The sequence below is a fragment of the Rhipicephalus sanguineus genome, chromosome 10 (assembly GCF_013339695.2).
Source record: "Rhipicephalus sanguineus isolate Rsan-2018 chromosome 10, BIME_Rsan_1.4, whole genome shotgun sequence".
Classification (NCBI taxonomy): domain Eukaryota; kingdom Metazoa; phylum Arthropoda; class Arachnida; order Ixodida; family Ixodidae; genus Rhipicephalus; species Rhipicephalus sanguineus.
In genome coordinates this window covers 26,289,544-26,309,510 of record NC_051185.1, presented here as the reverse complement: position 1 = coordinate 26,309,510, position 19,967 = coordinate 26,289,544, and the positions used below count along the sequence as shown (strand labels likewise).

The 19,967-nt window shown below is 47.6% G+C and overlaps 1 protein-coding gene across 3 annotated transcripts in view; it reads right to left on the bottom strand.

Annotated features, from left to right (window-relative positions):
* The window catches only part of LOC119407287 (TNF receptor-associated factor 3), a 49,053-nt gene extending 29,697 nt beyond the window's left edge, over positions 1 to 19,356 (bottom strand). Inside the window, exons 1-2 of one of the 3 annotated variants that reach the window (XM_049419610.1) lie at positions 19,245 to 19,356; positions 5,420 to 5,623 (exon numbers count right to left, since the gene is read on the bottom strand). In XM_049419610.1, coding sequence (XP_049275567.1) covers positions 5,420 to 5,623; positions 19,245 to 19,328 — 288 coding nt within the window. In that variant the 5' untranslated portion in view covers positions 19,329 to 19,356. Of the gene's footprint in view, positions 1 to 5,419; positions 5,795 to 19,244 lie in introns of those variants that run through there. The other 2 variants (XM_037674186.2, XM_037674185.2) reach the window with 2 other exon arrangements.
* Positions 19,357 to 19,967: the final 611 nt, after the last annotated feature.

Here is a 19,967-nt window from a genome sequence, read left to right as displayed (position 1 = left end):
AGCAACGTTCCTCAGCGTGGTTTCTATATGATGATTGCAATTTTCCTTAAGAGCTCGCGTGTGTGCCCAACTGTGGTCCCTTTTTTTTTGCGGAGCTCTAGGTCTTTAACATATAGCTATGTGTTCTTGCACTTTTCGACAGCATACAACACCAGAACCTAAGCCTGGAAGTTTAATTTCCAGCGAAAGCTCATAGAACTCCCTCGCCGGCCCGCAGTTGTGGAGAACAGAGATCATCCGACCACGTACAACGAAATTACGCAGCACTTCTATCTCGGCAGAAGAGACTTTCCCCTTCCTAACAAGAAATTAAATCGAGCGCAGGCATTGACTCTCAGGTTACTGCAGACGGGTTCGTATCCCAGCCCGGCTTTATTACATGAAATTTATCCCGACATTTATCCCAATAGCTCCTGCAGGCACTGCAACGAATTCGCTAGCCTAGACCACATGCTCTGGCGTTGCCCCTCGTTACGGGGCACGGACCAATCCAATGAAGACAAGTGGCTATGCGCTATCAAGAGCCCCGATGTCCGGGCTCAACTATGGGCTGTCCAGAGGGCCCACGATGCGGCGGTCGGGCTTGGCCTGACTGTCCCAACGTGGGAGCGGCCCGCTGCGCGTTTAGTCGTGCACCTCAGGACTTACAATAAAGTTTCGCATCCATCCATCCATTTGACATCAAGATTCATAACATGGCAGGCGTAGCACCTTCATTCATGAGAACGGGATTTGCACTGGGTCATGAATCGCGTGTCTTTTAAGCAATATGTGTAGCCATCTACGATCACATTTTGAGTGAACCGTTAGACGGGGCGAATATTTAACGCATTTTTAGGTACGTTGATGTTTATCATTATTATCAATGCTGGCGCCTCTAACTTTCAAGCGTCTGTTTCACGTGTTTTGGGCCTTTTTAGAGACTGTCTTAAGCCACTTCAGTTAACGCACGAACTTCCAGCGGATAAATCTCCTAAGTTTCTTGACCTTAAGCTCCATTTCAGTGAAGGACATGTTTGCTGGTTGTATGAGCCAAGCGTCAGCAAACTGTTGCTCCCGTACTCCTCCTATCCCAACAAGCTCGTAAAACGGGGCATTATCGCGCGTCTTGATCAGGAAATTCTCTGCTGAAGTCACGTTTCCATTCGACACAGATTTCTTTCATTGCTCAGGCTTCCCGCCTGGTTCCGGCTGGTTACCCGGGTCATCTACTCATGTTAGCGGCCCGTGTGCTGCTCAAAAAAAAAAGGCGAAGCATAGTGACCAGCAGGGTCAGCTGATAAGGAAAAAAAAAAACCATGATTAGGATGCCCCGCTGATCTCGGCATTCCTACTTGAGAGAGTCTCATGTAAGGTTTGGCAACACGACATGAACTTTCGTGAAGTTCACGTCACGCGCGCTCGAGAAGTGGTAAAGAGAATATAAGAGTACGTAGTATTATACACTCAGCTCTCGGGAGTTGAGTCTAATAAACTTTATTTGTCCAACGGCTGTTACTTGTGCCCGGGTCTAGGCTGCCAGGAAACCACTGTTCGAGAAACATCATCTGAGGTCCGCGGCGACGGCCTTGGACCTCTGGACGACCACTCCTGGCCTTCTGGGACCTCGCTGAGGAAGGCTTGTCATAGTTCAGAGGCGCCCCGCTTCATAAGGTCCTGATACAATCTTCCTCCTTCCTCTTGGCCTATCTTATTGGTTTCTATTGCACTGCCAGAGCATGTGGGTCACATCAGCCTGTTCGTGCTCGCGCCACGGCCAGCAAGGCGACCGGTGTAGCGTGGCCACAGGCGGTGCAGGTGGTAGGGGTTGGTGAAAGTGCCCGTTGGCAGCCACCTCAAGTTGACCGCCTGGGACCTGTCCAACCGCGCAAGGGGTTTCAGATATTTCTTTCGGTCCTTCCTGTAACGCTAAAGCACCTCTCGGTACGCGACCGGGAACTCTTGTCCCTCTTGTATCTAGCTCCTTCCGCCGCGACTTCGATTGTCGCAGCAGTGGCGGAGGTGGTGGTGGCGATAGCGGCGGCACCGGGCTCCTGAGCTCAGTGCTTGATTTCTTTATTTGAGCTGCGGCACGGACTGTTACATAGTATAAAAAAGATAACTATAAAGAAACGCCTACTGACATGCTATTCTAGGACGCCAAGTGGCTCACCAGCGTGTTTTGTTTGCGTGAGAGCTGGATTTTCAACTCCACCCTTCCGTGACGCAAGAAACCAGAGCGTTCTAATTGTTTACGCGTTATTGTGAATAGGCCGGAAAAATGTACGCGTGAGTGTCCAACATTCCCGTAACTGCAACGCAAATCTTGAGGACTAAACGGAAGTGCTTCCCCTCGTTCCCTGTTGTACGCACTGACATCGAAATAAGGCGACAAACAGCGAGTGCCGTACGCCTCCCCAACAAAATCAATTATGACACGGAGTGTATGACCAAAGAAATAAAAAGAGGCGTAGTCCCATACGCAAACAGTAAAGTACGCATCCCTCGTGTGCAATATTAAGCTATTACAAAGCAGATTTATCCATGCCCACGATGAAAACACACAGTTGTCAAGAGTTACAACATACGTCACCGTCCCTAGCACTTCTCTCCATTTACGAGTCGTAGACAGCGGCCTGGTCAACGTTAAGTGACACGCACCGTTGGGAGGGCCAAGATAATCAATGAAATGCCGAGGGTAGTCTTGCGTTGAAGTTTTCTGCATCCCCTCCAGAACACGAGGTAACAGGTCCGAGAAGATTTCAGGCATTGGATCCATCAACAATTCCTGCGTGCAAGATAGTGACGACGTTGACGTGCTGGCTTCATCCACTGCATTTTGCCAAGAAGCTGATTCCTGCAAGACAGTCGAGGAAGTCGTGGCCGCGTGCTCAGGCATCTCTGCATTCAAAGATGATCGAAACCCGCCTGTGATTTCGGCCAACCTGGATTCCTGGTTTCGAAACTGTTCTGTCAGCATGTTCACTTGACTCTGAATCTCAGGAAGGACCTGGTCATGGTTCTGGTTCCTCAACAGCGTCTTTACTTCTGCGAGAGCATTGCTGACGTCTTGAAGTGTCAGTTCTCTAGATTCCGACGACGTGCTTTCTCTGCGTGCTGATGAAACACCGAAACTGCATCCAGCCACGTAGTGCGTTGTCAGTTCCCTGTGCAGGACTGCTTCACCGCATCGCAAACATTCCACTGAGTGTAGTGTGCACTCGTTCTCGAAGTGTCGCAGCATGTCTTCCATGGCGCCCTGGTACTTGCATCCATGAGCTTCGTTCCAGCAATAAACCTTGATTGAAAAAGGAGAAACAAGACGAGTACAATGTCATATTGTGAGATCCACGTAATCATTTCGTGCCAAAAATGCAATCGACCTTATTATTTGAAGTATATTAGAATAACATATCTCCTGGGAATGCGCACGGATATATTCACTACAATAAAATTTAGCTCTTTCTGCCACGAAATGGAGCAGCTGAGATGACACTCAAAAAGAAGCGACGTGCTCTTACTTACTTAATGTACGTTCGTGCGTGCGTGCGTTTGTGTATGTACACATGCGGAAACGAAAAATTTCAGGGGGGGATTTGAACCCCACCCCCCAGCCTTGACTACGCCCCTGCCTGAGTGCTTACAATACAGCCACCAACGGAGAAGTGGCCGAAGGGCAAATTCAGTTTGGTTTCCATAATTATCTTTATCAGGCTTCACTTATACAGCTTTGCAGCTATGTCGCTTGACTGATGCTAGACTTTGAACCTCTAAAAAATTAAAAGCTTTATTGCTGTTTCTATCTCTGTCTTTGTTCCAGCCACTCTATTTGCAGCCACTCTATTTGCTATGTTGTGGTCACCTTGACCGAAAGTTGTATTGACGAGCAGCAATCGATTCAAGGGAGTACCACTTACCAAGCACACGAAGAAAAACCAACCTGTGTTTTGACTCGCAGCTGACTTGACTTTTTATCTTCCACCTGTTGTATGTAGCGTCACTCAGTTTAAAACACTCGCCCCTGCATCTTGGACGACGAAGAACGGCTTTTTTTTGCCTTGGGAGCGTTTGCGAAAGGATTCGGGAATTGTTACTTGACGTATTTGAATATCCCTTATCAGTGCAGAAGACCACGCCGAAACCGAAGATATAACTCCCCAGACAATTTTCTGAGAAGGATATTGGTCATAAAGCTTACTAGCTAACTAGTTTATAAGCGAAGCGTAAAAGGTAACACAAGTGCAGTTCTGTCGAGATATACTAAGACGTGTAATAAACAACGTGATATTTTTTATGCTATATTCATTGTGGTTTGCGTGTGCCTACAGGAGTTCTTTCGTAGGCAGTTACCTAAACAAAACGTACAGTTACAATACTTGAATTCCTTTGAAATTGATAATCCAACCCGGCTTTATAGAATAATTGATTGCCATGAAACTGGATAACTGGTTTTCGATATCGGGTTGGCGCACGACCGGCAGGACCGATTATCTGATTTTGTGGCAATATGCAAGAGTGATGTGTATATGTGTGTTTTCCCTGCGCCTTGTATAGCTTCCCATTACCCCCATAAGAGCGGAAAAAATCATGCCAGCTCCAACCATAGGATGGCGGATGGAGTAATATACGGCGGAAGTCTTAGAGAAAGTGGTAACAATTATTCCTTTAAATGGTTTGTGACGAGCGTACAGCTGACCTAACAGAAAAAAAAACATAGCAGGGCTTACGCAATGTCACGTTAACAAGGACTCACAAGGTCATTTATGCAATGCATCCGGTGTGGCTGTTAAATGCTAAGCAATTTAAGGGACCGCCCCGAAGTCGTCTCAAGTCTCGCGTCGGCGTCCCTTAGTGTCTCATATTTAGCGTTGCCTTCAAGCAAGTTTCATGTTTGACACCATGGCCTCCGAGATTGGCCGGCTAATCTCGGAGGCCATGTTGACACACGTAAGCTGTGCAGGCTGCACGTTTGGAACGCCAGCGTCGCTTGACGGACTAATTCTTCGGTCCGAGCACAGCCGCTCTTTTCTTTGAACGTCACGTTCGCGTGAGACATATAAGGCTCTCACGTTAGTAAACATTAAATTTTGTGGGTTTTAACATTCGCATGTGCGCAGAAGAGTGCTCGTTCGTGATCTCCAAGAATGAGATTTGAAAAGAGCTGATTTGCCATGACCGCGATCTATTTATTACTTGTTTACCTCTCCCTGTCTGGCACTAAAATATAAAGCATTGTGTCTCTCATGAAATATTCACGACCTGCTAGAGCAATAACGTTTTCTTTTTTCATGCTCTCTTCAATGACGAACCAAATGAAGCAACTCGTTATGGTTATTAACGAGTTTGACTATATTGAAATTGGCAGCATTACCCAATTATACCTATTAATACGTAGGAGTGTTAGGTCTATAAATAAGAACAACAGGAACCGTTTTCTCACCTTCAAGGCGTCCGCTTTTCTTGTAGGAAAATCACAACTGGTACATTCACTTTCCTCGAACGGCTCTTGATCCAAGGGACACCGCCCACCGCAGCCTTGGAGACTGGCTGCGTGGCACGAATGGCAAAGAGCGTGGTCACATGGCAACAGCACAGTTCTCTTTGGAATCATGCGACAGAGGCCACACACACGTGAACTGTGCACCTCGTCGACAAAGCGAGTCGGTCGCCAGTTGACGCCTGTGATGGCATGGTCGCAAAAACGGTACACTCGTCTGAGATCCGGCATGGCGATGTGAATTCAGACGCGACTACTTCGCTCGGGCACAAGAGCGGACTGGCTGTATCTGGCCTATCGCTACTCGGTCGTCCCATACACTTCAGCTCACATAGCAACAGCGACAGATAACGCAATGGCGTTTACCGTTATCGCGTATAGATCTACTTCTCGCGCCTTACCCTTTGAAACACGACGAGGAACAAAGCATTCGTTATCACTGCTGCTAGTGCTTTTTCCTTTTCGCCCGGATGCCGCTGCAGGAGGTGCAGATAAATGCGAATAGCACTTCGTTTAAGCACGCATACCGCCGCACCGTCGTGGCTCGATGGGCCACGATAGTGCGGCGGTATGCGTGCTTTAAAGAACTGCTGTTACGTGGTGACAAAAATCAACGATTCCGTATTGCCAGAAATCGGAACGCAGTCGCCTAATAAGGCTTCTAGAAAAAAAAGGCCTGAATATTTTTCTCATATTTAAGTTCCGCAAATCTTATTACGAATATATTACACAGGGAAGTTTGGGAGCAATATCAATGTAAATATTTCAAGAACAGCAGTGATGATTACGCGATACAAATCACAGGTGATTGAGAAGTGCATGATTTCATAAAATGCAGCATAAAACAAATACATTTGCAATATAACCATTAAGGAATACTACGTATGCAGTAGATTATACAGCCGCAATAAGTACCGTGAAATATGGCAGTCGCCTCGGGCTAAGACTGGCAGCTATTTTCGGTGTTTTCAGAAGAAAGTCTTAATTGCAGCACGGATGAATTAGTTGCATTTGCGGGACCAAAGCTTGGTTTGGAACTTCGATGTTTGTGTAGGCGGTGCGAAGAGAAAAACATGTTTGATCACTCCGTCATAGGAATGGGTATAACACGATAGCAAACCGCGTCTTCAAAGAAGTTGATTTTTATTGTGCATTGATAGGTAAGAGCTTGTACAATATATATTGTTGTTTGGTACATCCACGTTTCGGGGGTAAATCCACGTTTGACGTGGATGTACCCCCTTTGACGCCTCGTGGCACATCTTCATCACGACGACTAACGTCCATGGCCATGATTTAGCCCTTGTAGTAAGAAAAGCAGTTAGCAGCGCCCAACAAATGGTGAACCTGGACCAAAGATGGCATCAGCAAGCACATAATAAGCACTGATACTCGATATGCACACATTCAAATTGTCGTCGCTTGACGAGAGAAACGCCAAGGTGCGCTTATGCGGATACTACACAGAACTTCAGGAACGCGCGAGGCAGAGTTCCTAGATTGAGCCGTCAACGCGGGAAGACGTTTCACTTCCTCCTGGTACTCGTGGGGTGTCTGTGGCTTCACCAAAAGCGGAAACCTATGCTGGAGCTGCTGAAGCGCTCCCTCTCGGCGCTCGCTAGTATTATGATGCAGTACTTCCCTTCCCCGATCTCAGACGGCGGCACCCCCCCCCCCCCAACCAAGGTTGCTATGAAAAGGAGAAGGTATGAGAGTAGGGATCGAACTCGGGACTTCCGCGTGGGAAGCAGGTGTTCTACCACAGAGTGAAGCCCGTGCTCAAAATTGCTTCAGAAAAAAAAGTCACACTTTCGCCTGAAGGGCGAAGCAATGAATGCGATAGCAATAAATTGGAATGTCACTGGAAGAATGGCAAGCAGCTAAAAGCAGCTAGAGCGCTAACTGTCTCAGTTGTTACTTCAACTAGCCCTTACTTTGGCTCTCATAGCTAGCAGATCCCTCCTTTCGCAAACGCGGCCGCTGCAGCGGGCAATGTAACCTTAGTGTGGTCTATAGCTTCAACGCAAACTTTGATGTGAAAGCACAAGACGTACAAAACTCCCCCTCAAGAGGTAATCGCGCGAGCACGTTCGACCACGCCCTGTACGTCAAAGTACAAGCTGAAGGTGCACATCCCAAGTCCGGCGAAACACTATACAGTTTTGAAATCGGGGACCCAAGAAATTTGCGAGTCGCCAGGACGCATTGCGCAAAGCGCAAGCCACTCTCGGACTCTTGCGCTCGCGTTGTCTCAAGGCCCTGCAGATCCTTCGTTTGGGCGGCAAACAAAACCGCAGAGCGCGCGACCTCAAGAGAAGAAAATAAAGAAGGCGGTTGGCAGTGGCACGTGAGGCCACGGCTCACGTTCCCTGCGGGCATCGATTCTGGTCACTAAGACAAAACTTCATTTGGCTCTAGTTGGTTCATTTTCCCGAGGCTAAAATTACAGCGCAAACGCACTTATTTGGCCTTCTTACTTCTTCTTTACTTCTATCAAGCTAAAGCACGCGCCGGAGTGGAGCGAGCGCCGCATGCTACAGTTGGCTATGCTATATGGGGTTTTGCCTGCATTACTATCATCATCAAGGCACTCGAAAAACAAGAGGAAGAATTCTTTTTCGTGGGCGCGCGTGTGCTTAGATGGTTATACTTTACCTGCGCAACGTTCGTTTGTATTCCGCCGCTAGTATCCAGGAGACCGAATGAGGCAATAAAGAAAAAGATTTCCATGAATTAAAGGGAAAAAAAAGGCATGGCGTAATTGTCTAAGGCAGCAAGCTACGGAGCGAGGGGTCGCCGGTTCGAAACCGCGGTCGGGCGCTTCGGGTTTTTTTCTTCTGAATTATTTTTATTTCTTTTATATATACATACATATACATATCCGGGGCATGACGGCGACGGCGACGGCAAAAATCAGCCGAGAGTGTCCATATAAATGCTATCGCAATAAAAACGCTATGTGAATTATATGTAGTGCAAGCGGTGGCATCAACACAAGTAATAATGCACGGGGAAGCGTAAAATCACGCCAGGCCTCAAAACGTGAATTGCGGAACGACTGGTTTGCTTAAAGACGCACCGATTACAACGCACGAAGGCATAATTAATTATCCTTATTACAAACAGCATCAACAACGCGTGCAGCGTCACAGGTGCATGTGTTGCCTGCACACGCGTAGTGTCGGAAGAATTATGTCGTAACTGGCACTACGCTGCTGTAGTTGTAGTAGCCATTATAGGATAGTTTCAATGGGCCAATTTACAGGCGCGCAGATGTTCCTTTGCTTGCGGCATGGTTTAGGTGTCCACCGAGAAGCAAGCCAGGGTAGTCATAGGGAAGGCGATGCGAACAGGGTCCGATTACGCAATCGCATTGTACTTTTGAAGGTGTAGCTCAAGCGTCCTCCAAGTATTTTATTGCGATAGCAATTATATGGACACTTTCAATGGGTTTTTGCCGTCGGCGTCGGCATCATGCTGCGTATAAAGTTCAAATCGACAACACCCCCCCCCCCTCGCATCGTATGCTCTCCCTGCAGGTAAAAGGGCGAGAGCTGGGGCGACGAACGCGGCTGAAGCAGCGATGAAAGGAGCCGGCCCATCTCCGTCGCACGGAGGGCACATGCGATAACATCATCCGTGTCGAGGCCTACCGTCGATTACTGCTCAAGAATAGAGGAAACGCCCCGCCCGTCTAGAAGGAACATGTGGGTCAGCCGGGAAAAGGGGGGGGGGGTTGAGCAGCTACTGTGAACTTTGATTACAAGGGTGCTCTTGCCATCATCCAGAAACGGCTGGTATACCCGTCTACGGGCTTTGCTATCAACGTGATGAGACTGCACGAAAAGCACTTTCCTCCCTGGAGCGGCCGTATTTTCTTCTCTTACGACAGCGTTTCGAAGAGTTAAGCGAAGTAGGATCCCAAAAGACTTAGCTGCTGGGTTTACATCGTACAACATTACACTTTGTTGCTTTCGCATTCATTGTTCTATCCTCGCGGTGAAACATTTTTTTTTCTTTGTTACTCCGCATAACATAAAAAAGCTGGATTTTCCCATACGGTATTGCCCTAGGGACAACAAAAATAAGGGAAATACGCAATTTTCTTCTGGATCCTTTATTTTTATTGGCTCGGTTTATTTTTCCTACCTCCCGATATACTGAAGCTGCCCGCTGTTCTTGCTTCTGCTTCGCATGACGACTGCTCTAAGGTGCTTTAAAGAGGCGAACTCCACTGTAATACCTACATGTTCAAGTTGAGCAACACAGCATAAGCCATGACGTATAAAAGGCACCGACCTACCAACTTTTCAAGGAGGCATTGTAATTTCAGTTGTTGTTTTACGTGTGTTTCGTTACATCGCGGGATCGTGGTTCGGTGCTTCGTATAATACTCAGGGCTTAAAGTCTGCCTTCATCGGAGGGGGAGGGGCCCTCATAGGGCAGCGATATATATATATATATATAGTGTGTGTGTGTGTGTGTGTGTGTGTGTGTGTGTTTGTGTGTGAAGTGTTATTCTGGGTGAACGTCAGGTTCGTTACAACTCTCGCAGGCAACAGAATTAGGTTGTGTTTGGTACGATCACACTTTAGTGAAGCCAACTCTCTCAAATTGAACGAATGCTTATGAATGCTACGGAAAGAAATAAATCATTCAGAGTCTATTTCGCGTGTTTGCTCAATGTACTGATCCAATCAACCACTAAAAAGGGGGAATTTTGGAAATAATGTTTCAAAAATGACTTATGATGTCGAAGAATAACGATATGTGAACTCAAACCAAATAGGTCTAGCTGCAAAGCAGAACATTAGTTCTCTCCACACACTGAGAACCTCAGGCACGATAATGCTGTATTTTATTTTTACACGTACTTGCCTAAAAAAGTAGGCAAAATACATGCGTCTTTCGCACTGCAACAGAGTCATAATACACAACTAAACGAATGAACATTGACTGTTGACCTAAAGAGACGAAGGTGAACCTTCACTGATTACGAACAGGTAGCCTCACGCGCAGGTGCTTCGTTGAAAAGTGTTTTGTGCGAAGAAGCTCAGTCGAACATGGTGGTGACCCATGGTGTTCAGTGTCTCGGGCAATTGCATCCAGCAGTATGGTGAAACCTGTTTCTTTCTTTCTTTTATTGCGATAGCAATTATATGGACAGTCTCGGCTGATTTTTGCCGTCGCTGTCGCCGCCGTCATGCACCGTATATACATATATATATATATATATATATATATATATATATATATATCAAAGCCACAAAGAAAGATAATTCAGAAAAACTTTCCGACGCGCGGAATCGAACGGGCGACCTCGCGCTTTCCAGCGCGCGGCGTTAGACGGTTAGGCCACCGACGGCACCGTCTTTCAGCCTGCTAACGGCGAGCTATTTATATACACCAGTTACATCAGCATGCTTTCTTAGTTACCACATAGACGGCGCGATGTGCACGCGTGGCGCGCTTTAAAGATCGCCGCCCCGTTCCTGCGAACGCCGTTGCACTTCGCCCTACAGGGCGTGGTCGCCTTCGTGCGCTTATCTCGAGGAAAGAAGGGGGCGGCTGGCGGGTAGTAATTCGTGCAACTCGCTCAGCGCAGCTACATTAGAGCACATGAAAAATTTCAATAAATAAGAAAAAACTGATCTCAACCCGCCCTCCCCCCTGCTACGCCAGTGCTAACGGTGATAGGGTGTACAGCGCGAAAGGTAAAGGCGATGACATGCCATGGTGATGGCTACTGCTCCTAACACTACTGCGTCTCCAGCGCCTGTTGTTACGCAGTTTTGAGCCCAAAACGTAATGCACTATTCATGGCGCCGGCGAGGCTTAATATCATTGACCCAATATTGTTAAGTGCTAATCGATTCTTTTTTGTTTTTTGGCAGATTATTCACATCACCCCAGCGTCACATCGTGACGAATAAAGCTGACTTAGACAAAAAACATTCCACGTTCCTTTGATACTAATAACAACACGTCACACTCTGCGCCCGAGACGAACCGCCAGAGCTGATATAAAAGTAGTAGAAGCAAGTGAGAACTGCCGCTATGCTACTAGTGGCGAGGAGTTCGCTGGTCGCCTGAAGTAAAAGTTGAACAATAGACGCTGTACAAGTTTGAGGAAAATCGAGGCAACTAGTATTTACACACTTTTTACATAACAGTTACCGGGAAACATATTAACAAACAAAGAAACGAACACTGGAAATAAACCTTCCATAGGGCAATTCTACTTCATTCGGCGGAGCCGACGGTGCCCTACACCTTAAGCGCGGTCGAGAACGATGCCAGCAACACCGGGGCCGCTTCTTGTAATCCCGATGCTTCTCTTCAATATCATTACAAGAAAGCTTCAACGATTAGCCAGCAAGCGGACGATGCATCCACCACGTCAACGAACTGATATCAACGGCGCCTTTGTTTTCACACTTGGGGGCGTGTCCTCCCAGCCCCAAAAAAACGCACGCGCCAAAAGCAAAAATACAACACCAATGGGTGGCGAAGGCAAAGCGGACATGAAAGAGTAATGCGTCTTAAGAACAAACCGGAAAGAGTAAGTGCAGCTGGCACAGACACTATGTAGCGTTCACTAACCGGGAACAATTAGGCACCGCACGACACTCCTAGGCTTATTGCCAAATGAATCCGCTCGAGTGCTTGGGTCGTCACGGGGGCCCTAGCCAAACCACAGGCAGCGACATACGCGAACAAACGGAGGGCCCATGCCGAAAGACGCCATTGTGAGCTCCTTGCGCGCTTGAGGCGAACAGCACGCCCATCGGCGGTCACATCGTGCCGGAGGCTTTTGCGGCCACGTGTGGGCAAAACAGACACCAGCGTGCACGATGCAATCGCTGGCACTCTGAGACGAATCTGCTGAAACAGAGAGGGCTCTCCTAGAGTCACTGTATATGATACCTTTAGGTAGCAGAGTAGCGCATAGGTCCCGCTAGCAACCACAGCTATGCAGTGAAGTCGCACTCCATTTGTGCAGGCGACATGCCTACCGCGTCGCCGATAAACATGTCTGGCGTGTCGAAGGCCGGCGATAAACATTGGCTGTCGATGACTAGTGTTGATTGAGTGAGCTGCAGCGGCGGCGTCGAGAAATACAAAAATTGGCCCGATCGTTAGCTTCTCCGCAATGCATGGTTGCTAGCGGCGTTTGGAAAACAGATGCGCAACTCTGCTACCTAAAGGAAGCATATACAGTAATTCTAGGCTCTCCTAGCCACGCGCGCCACAGTTAGAGCGAGTCTAAACCCGTCTACACCTCGGCTCCCCCTCCAAGGGCTGCCAAGGTTAGGCTTTGGCCGGAAGTTCGAACGACGCGCGGGCGACCCTTCTTGCGTGTAGAGCAAAACAAACTCTGCCCCCTGACATCGCTAAATGGGAATTCAACGGGCAAACAAAGCAAAAAGCGCCTGTCCGTGGTGCCGAGGTTACAGACAACTTAGTACTTCGCCGTAAAATTTCCCTCCCATCACTTCTACATACGGTTTGTCACGCTCGTTCACTTCATGTTGCATTTTTTCAGCCACCGCAAGTTACCTTTTATTGCGATACAATTATATGGACAGTCTCGGCTGATTTTTGCCGTCGCCGTCGCCGCCGTCATGCACCGTATATATATATATATATATATATATATATATATATATCAAAGCCACAAAGAAAAATAATTCAGAAAAACTGTCCGACGCGCGGAATCGAACAGGTGACCTCCCGCTTTCCAGCGCGCGGCGTTGGCGGTTAGGCCACGAACAGCTCCGTCTTCCAGCCTGCTAACGACGAGCTATTTATACACCACACACATCAGCGTGCTTTCTGAGTTACCACATAGATGGCGCGATGTCCACGCGTGGCGCGCTTTAAAGATCGTCGCCCCGTTCTTACGAACGCCGTTGCCCTTCGCCTACAGGGCGTGGTCGCCTTCGTGCGCTTATCTCGAGGAAAGAAGGGCGCGACTCGGGGGGGGGGGGGGGGAGGGAACGGGGGCTTGTATGTCTTGTGCTTTCCCCGCGATGTCTGCGCTGAAGTCACAGAGCGTACGCGTTTGCGAAAGGGGCGCGCTGTTCAAACAGAAATAAGTAACGACTGGGACAGTTCGCGCTCGTCCTGTATGTACCTGTTCGTTCGTTTCGTGCGTCCTGCTTTATGTTTGAGCAGTGCGCTTCCAGTGTCGAGCTGTGACACATAATAGTTCGCGCTGGTGCTGTGTGCGTTCTTTTCGTGCGTCCTTTGGGCTCGAGCGTTCTTCGCGTTACATTCCAATTTATTGCTATCGCATTCATTGCTTCGCCGTTGCGGCGAAACTGTGACTTTTTCTAGTCGTGACCATCCGTACAAATAATTACTGTTGGGTGTTTACGTCCCACAACCAAAAAAATTGGCCGCGTATCTGCGTGCTTCGCTGCAAATGTCGTCTAAAGACGACAGAAGAGGCGCTGCGTGAGATATGCATGCCATCTGGCAATACGTCGGGAAACATGAGTGCTGTGTTGCGGGCTGGTAGTCCCGGCGCAGCAGCAGGCGAAGACCGGCGGAGACGCCAGCCAACCCGAACACGCGGTTTGGCGCGAAGCGCCGAAGCAGAAGAAACGTCCGCACTCAACGAGTACTCTCCACACACTCTTTTATTTACACGTCGCCTGGGTAAAACAGGAATTTCAGAGCGGCGCCCCATGGCATTCGTACAGTGCAATACTGAACCGAAACCCAAACACAACAATGAGCTCGTGCAGCGGGCACGGAGGAAGGCAAGTTTCAGCGCAGTCGCATTTTCAGCGCAGAAGAATCTAGGGTCTCTAGAATTACGTATATATGTAATTTCTATTAAAGGAACACACCACCTAATACTTACCTAGTGATGTTGCGCCTCAGATATGCGTAATGTTTGATTTTTGATCAACAATCTATACAAGTATGAACCTAGTCAGCCGTTCAAGATGGCTGGCCCTTGGGCAAGTGGTTCAACTTTGGCCGGGTGGCTGAATCGAGTGACGTGCCGACAAACAGAAAGACAGACAGACAGACCAAAATTTCTGCGTTTAAGTTCCCCAAGAAAGACTATCGTCTTTAATATGATTATGAGGGACGCCGTAGTGGAGGGCTGCGGAAATTTCGACCACCTGACGTCAATTAACGTGCACCTAAAGCTAAGCACATGAGTCCCTAGCATTGTACCTCCATCGAAATGAGGATGTCGCGCCCTGCATGAGATCCTGCGAACTTCAGGTCAGCAGTCGAACACCAGAACCACTGCGGCGGGGTCATCTATATAAAGCCACACGCATAAAATGACAGTCTTCCCACTATGCAATTTTCATCTAACTAGCCATAATAATTGACTGGAACGCTTTAGCATCGCGCTTGCATTGCCACTGAACGCGACCTAACCAAGCTTCAAGATCTAATTTACTCACGACTCTCTACCAAATGTTAACATTATTGTGAATTTAAAGATTTTTTAAGACTTTCAGGAATTTCATGGCGATCACTATTTTTCTTTCCTTTCTGAACTTATGTACAACTTTAATCATCTGTCTTTGTTCTGAAGTTTGTGTTCGTAAACTTATTTTGCTCCTTATTTATGTTTAACTGGGTATTATACTACTTCACTTATGATGTGTCATGAGCTGCAAATGCTGTTGTGCCCCGCCCCATGGAGGTATCCGATTAATAATAATAATAATAATAATAATAATAATAATAATAATAATAATAATAATAATAATAATAATAATAATAATAATAATAATAAAATTCGCCGCGTATCTGCGTGCTTCCCTGCAAATGCCGTCTAAAGACGATAGAAGAGGCGCTGCGTGAGATATGGACGTCATCTGGCAATACGTCGGGAAACATGAGTGCTGTGTTGCGGGCTGGTAGTCCCGGCGCAGCGGCAGGTGAAGACCGGCGGTGACCAACGCGAACGGCGGGGACGCCGGCCAGCCCGAACACGCGGTTTGGCGCGATGCGCCGAAGGAGAAGAAACGTCCGCACTCAACGAGTACTCTCCACAAACTCTTATTTACACGTCGCCTGGGTAAAACAGGAATGCCAGAGCGACGCCCCCTGTCATTCGTACAATGCAATACTGAACCGAAACCGAAACACAACATGAGCTTGTGCAGAGGGCACGGAGGAAGAGAAGTTTCAGCGCAGCTTAAAAAACTAGGGTCTTTAAAATTGCGTATCTATGTATTTTCTATTAAAGGAACACGCCACCTAATGCTTACCTAATGATGTTGCGCCTCAGATATGCGTAATATTTACTTTTTGATCGACAACGTTCACAAGTAGGAACAGCCGTACCAGTTCAAAATGGGTGGGCGGTAAGCAAGTGGTTCAACTTTGGCCGGGTGGCTGAATCGAGTGACGTGCCGACAAACAGAAAGACAGATGGAAAGACAGACCAAAATTTCTGCGTTTAAGTTCCCCAAGAAAGACTATCGTCTTTAAAATAATATGCCACATTACAACACCATTTCTTAAATGATCCGCGTAGATGCCCCTATTCTATACGCTTTATAGCTCACCCATTTACGTGTGCGTTAATTGTATAAAATTCAATAAATAATAGAATAAAAAGACAAAAGTTTTAATGGTAATAATAATATAAAAGTGGTTCATTGCAGGACGAAGCTTGCGCAGGAGAACTCCATATGAGAAATATTGTTCCTGTGCCCCCCGCATTATAATATAGTATAATATAGCCTCTTAATAATATAGTATCGTATATTTCGTATTGAAACCACGAAATATTATATTTTATCCTGAAAGCTTTACATGTTTTGTCCTCGCCGATGCCATGTAATCCTCATCGTGTTCTTGAATAAATGTGAAACGGAATTAGCAAGTTCTAACGCAACGAAGCGTTCCCAATGAGACGCTGCTCTACAATATTCGTGCAATATTCGTTATCACAGCATAATTCTTATATATAGAGCTGAATGAAACAAAAAACCTTATATCTAGAGCTGAATGAGAAAGACATCGTCAAGAAGGTTTCAAAGAAAACAGTATATGCTGCTCGTGCTTTATTTAGCATCCGAAACTTCAATCTGAACTTCACTCACTCGACGTCACACGCACACATAAAAGGGAAATAAGGTTAAGCAGTGCAGTATTTATGCGTTCAATTCTGATGAACTGTAGGTTTCATGTTTATGTGGTGCTGCGACATGCACGCATATATGAGTCATCCAGAGGTAAAAGACAAGAGACACTCGGAAAATCATAAGAAACACTAGGCACTCGAATGTCCTACCCACTAGTTCTTATTGAAGACAGAGCTCAATTTCGAACTTGATTCTGTTATCTCCGAAACCCAGGCTCAACAGTAAAGTAAACCGCGTTGAGTATATGCAGTGACAATGTATCCATAAGCCTCTTTCCTGCCTACAGTTACATGGTTCTTCAGAAGAACTAAGCTCATAAGTGCACCCCGTTGTCAGATTGTGCATCCTCACGAGGAAAACAGGCGGCGGACACATTGAGTATCCATGCGCACCGTGAAACTTAATTCGCATATTAAACGAAAGTTCACTCTTCATTATTTCAACCATAAAGTACGCGTCCCTCGTGTGCAACACTGTGATATCTGCAAGCCTTTCTACGAACGATTCGGTACACCGGAGAAGTTCTTCGATCACCAGGACATACGTCACGCTACCAAGCGCTTCCCTCCACGTATCTCTCGTCCACAACGGCGCGGTTGACTTTAAACGAAATTCAACACACTTTAGGATACCACTAATGACGTGCTGAGGATACTCTTGCGAGGATGTTTTGCCCATGCGTCGCAGAACAGATTCCGGCAGATCCACAAGGGGTTCCAGCTTTCGATGCAAGAACGTCTCCTCCGAGGAGCACCGCGATGTCGACGGCGCGCTGACTTCCTCAGTCGGATTCTGCCGAGAAGTTCGCTCTTGTAATGAGGTTGAGGTACTCGGTGCTGCTACTTGAGCCATCTCTGACGATGCAGGTGCCGCGACATCGTGAGTAATGACTGCAGGCCTGCCTCCCTGGTTCCTGGTCTGTTCGATCAGCGCATTCATTTGAGTCTGAATCGCAAGCAGCAGCTGCTCGTGGTTGGTGTCCCTCAACAGCGTCTTCAGTTCTTCGAGAGCAGCCGTCACGTCTTGAAGGGTCAATGCTTGTGAATCCGAGGACGCGTTTTCTGAGCGTGGTGAAGAAACAGCGCCTCTGCATCCGGCTACGTAGTGCGTTGACAGTGCCCTGTGCTGGACTTTCTCGCCGCATCGCAAACACTCCACGGCGTGGAATGTGCATTCGTTCTCGTAGTGGCGCAGCATAAGCTCCACGGCTCCCTCAAATTCGCATCCGTGCTCTTCGTTCCAGCAATGAACCTTCGTTGCGAGAGCAAGAAAAAGAAACAAACGAAGACGTTCTCTTTAGCAGGTCTATGTAATTGCTTAACAGTCGGATGTGAAGAACAAATTTTCAGTGATAGTTTAGCATTGCAGTTCATCGAGCGGATATGTTAGCAAGTTGTTTAGCTCTTTTTTTCTCTCTTTGAATAGCTACAGGCAAATGGTAACTTAATGATGTAATTGATTTTCCCATTTGTTCCACTCATAACGCCCACAACTAATGTATTCTCGTGTTTTAGCTCTGAAGCTAAAATATATTAAATCGCTGTAAACATCGACGCGGTTAACGAACAGCAAAGCACGAAATCAGTCACGGCCGTGCCGATAGTGCGTGTCGGAGGCGGACTGGAACTATCTGCTCACTAGCCAAGACGAATGAGACCAGCTTAAGGCCATCCAGGGGGCCCGCGACATGGCCGTGGAGTTTAACCTCCCCGTCCCGTCGTGCGAGTGGCCCAACGGTATCACCCCCTAAAGGGGGTCGAGCGCAGCCTCCGGATAATAATAAAATTCTTTGCCTGCCTGCCTGCCTGCCTGCCTGCCTGCCTGCCTGCCTGCCTGCCTGCCTGCCTGCCTGCCTGCCTGCCTGCCTGCCTGCCTGCCTGCCTGTCGGCTTGAGCAGCCCGCTTTCGGAATCCCATGGATTGAGCGGTCTCTACCAATATAAACTGAATATATTTTATAACATTTTTTCACCAAGGAGCTCAGTATTTTGTGAAAGCAATTCGAATCTCCCTCTACCTCGAAACAAACTAGTCATTCTGCCGAATTTGCGCGACTTGCGATGTTTGTCAACGCTCTATAGATCTATTCTCGCGTTTGGAGGCTCCTGTAGCTCTCATCTGCGATATATCGTGCTCCTATTGACAGCGGGAATAGGGACACTGACTAATTGACGTAGCACAAGCGGTGCATATATTACGGTAAATGCTACAACATCCTGCCTCGTGGTTCAAGGGACTTTCATTTGGATATGCCACTTAAGATATAGATGAATACCAACTCATCTGTTTAGTTTTTACTTTTTGGTTATCAATTATACGAATTTTACTACAGTGAACTGCCCAGCTCTGGGCCGTTAAGCCCGCAGTTATGCAATAGTGCAAATAATGCAATCGAGCGATTTTTCTAAGGAAGGACCAGATCCCTTTTCTCACCTGCAAGGCATTCGCTCTTCTGGTAGGCAAACCATAGCTGAAACATTCAGCTTCCTCAAATGGCTGTTGATCCAAGGGACACCGCCCACCGCATCCTTGGGAGTTGCCTGCGTGGCACGATTGGCATAGAGCGTGCTCACATGGCAACATCACAGTCTTCTTCGGAATCATGCGACAGAGGCCGCACACACGCGAAGTGGACACCTCGTCGACAAAGTGAATCGGTCGCCAGTTGACGCCTGCGATGGGGTGGTCGCGAAAACGGTGCACTCGTCGGAGATCCGGCATGGTGGCGTGAATTCAGACGCGAATCCTTGATTGCAACGCAAGGGCGGACTGGCCGCCTCTTTCAGCGCGCCCTATCGCTATGCGGGGGGGGGGGGGACGCACTGCAGTTCTCATAGCAACGAGGATTGATAAGAGGAGACAATGCTGCAGTCGGCGCATCCTCGTTGACGCCTACTTCTCGGTGCTTGACAGGGAGGAAGAACTTATCCGTCATCACTGCTGATAAATGCCGCGATGCCACGGCAACAGGCACGAATAAGTAACCCTAAATAAGTGAAGCTTCTGTTTTTTTATCAAGTGCTTTTTTTTACCAAGCAACTGTCGCACGGCAGCAAACGTGACGGATTGCTGAGGATAGGAATACAGATATTAAATTAAAATTGACAATGTTCTGCGGCTTCGCGTGTCGCAACCACGATACTAGTGTCAGGCCCACGGAAGTGGATATGGCGGATAATGTGCACCGGAAGATGTTGCCTTCAGGTTCTGCTAAAGGCACCGTATTTTACACATGGTTAATGTAGACTAATAGGGAATATTCAGAATCTACAGCGCCATCTGTAGAAAATCCCCGAAGCTCGATCCGCCATGTTTTGTTGGGCGCGAGAACGAAACCAGTTGCATATCGCAGCCTTTCAG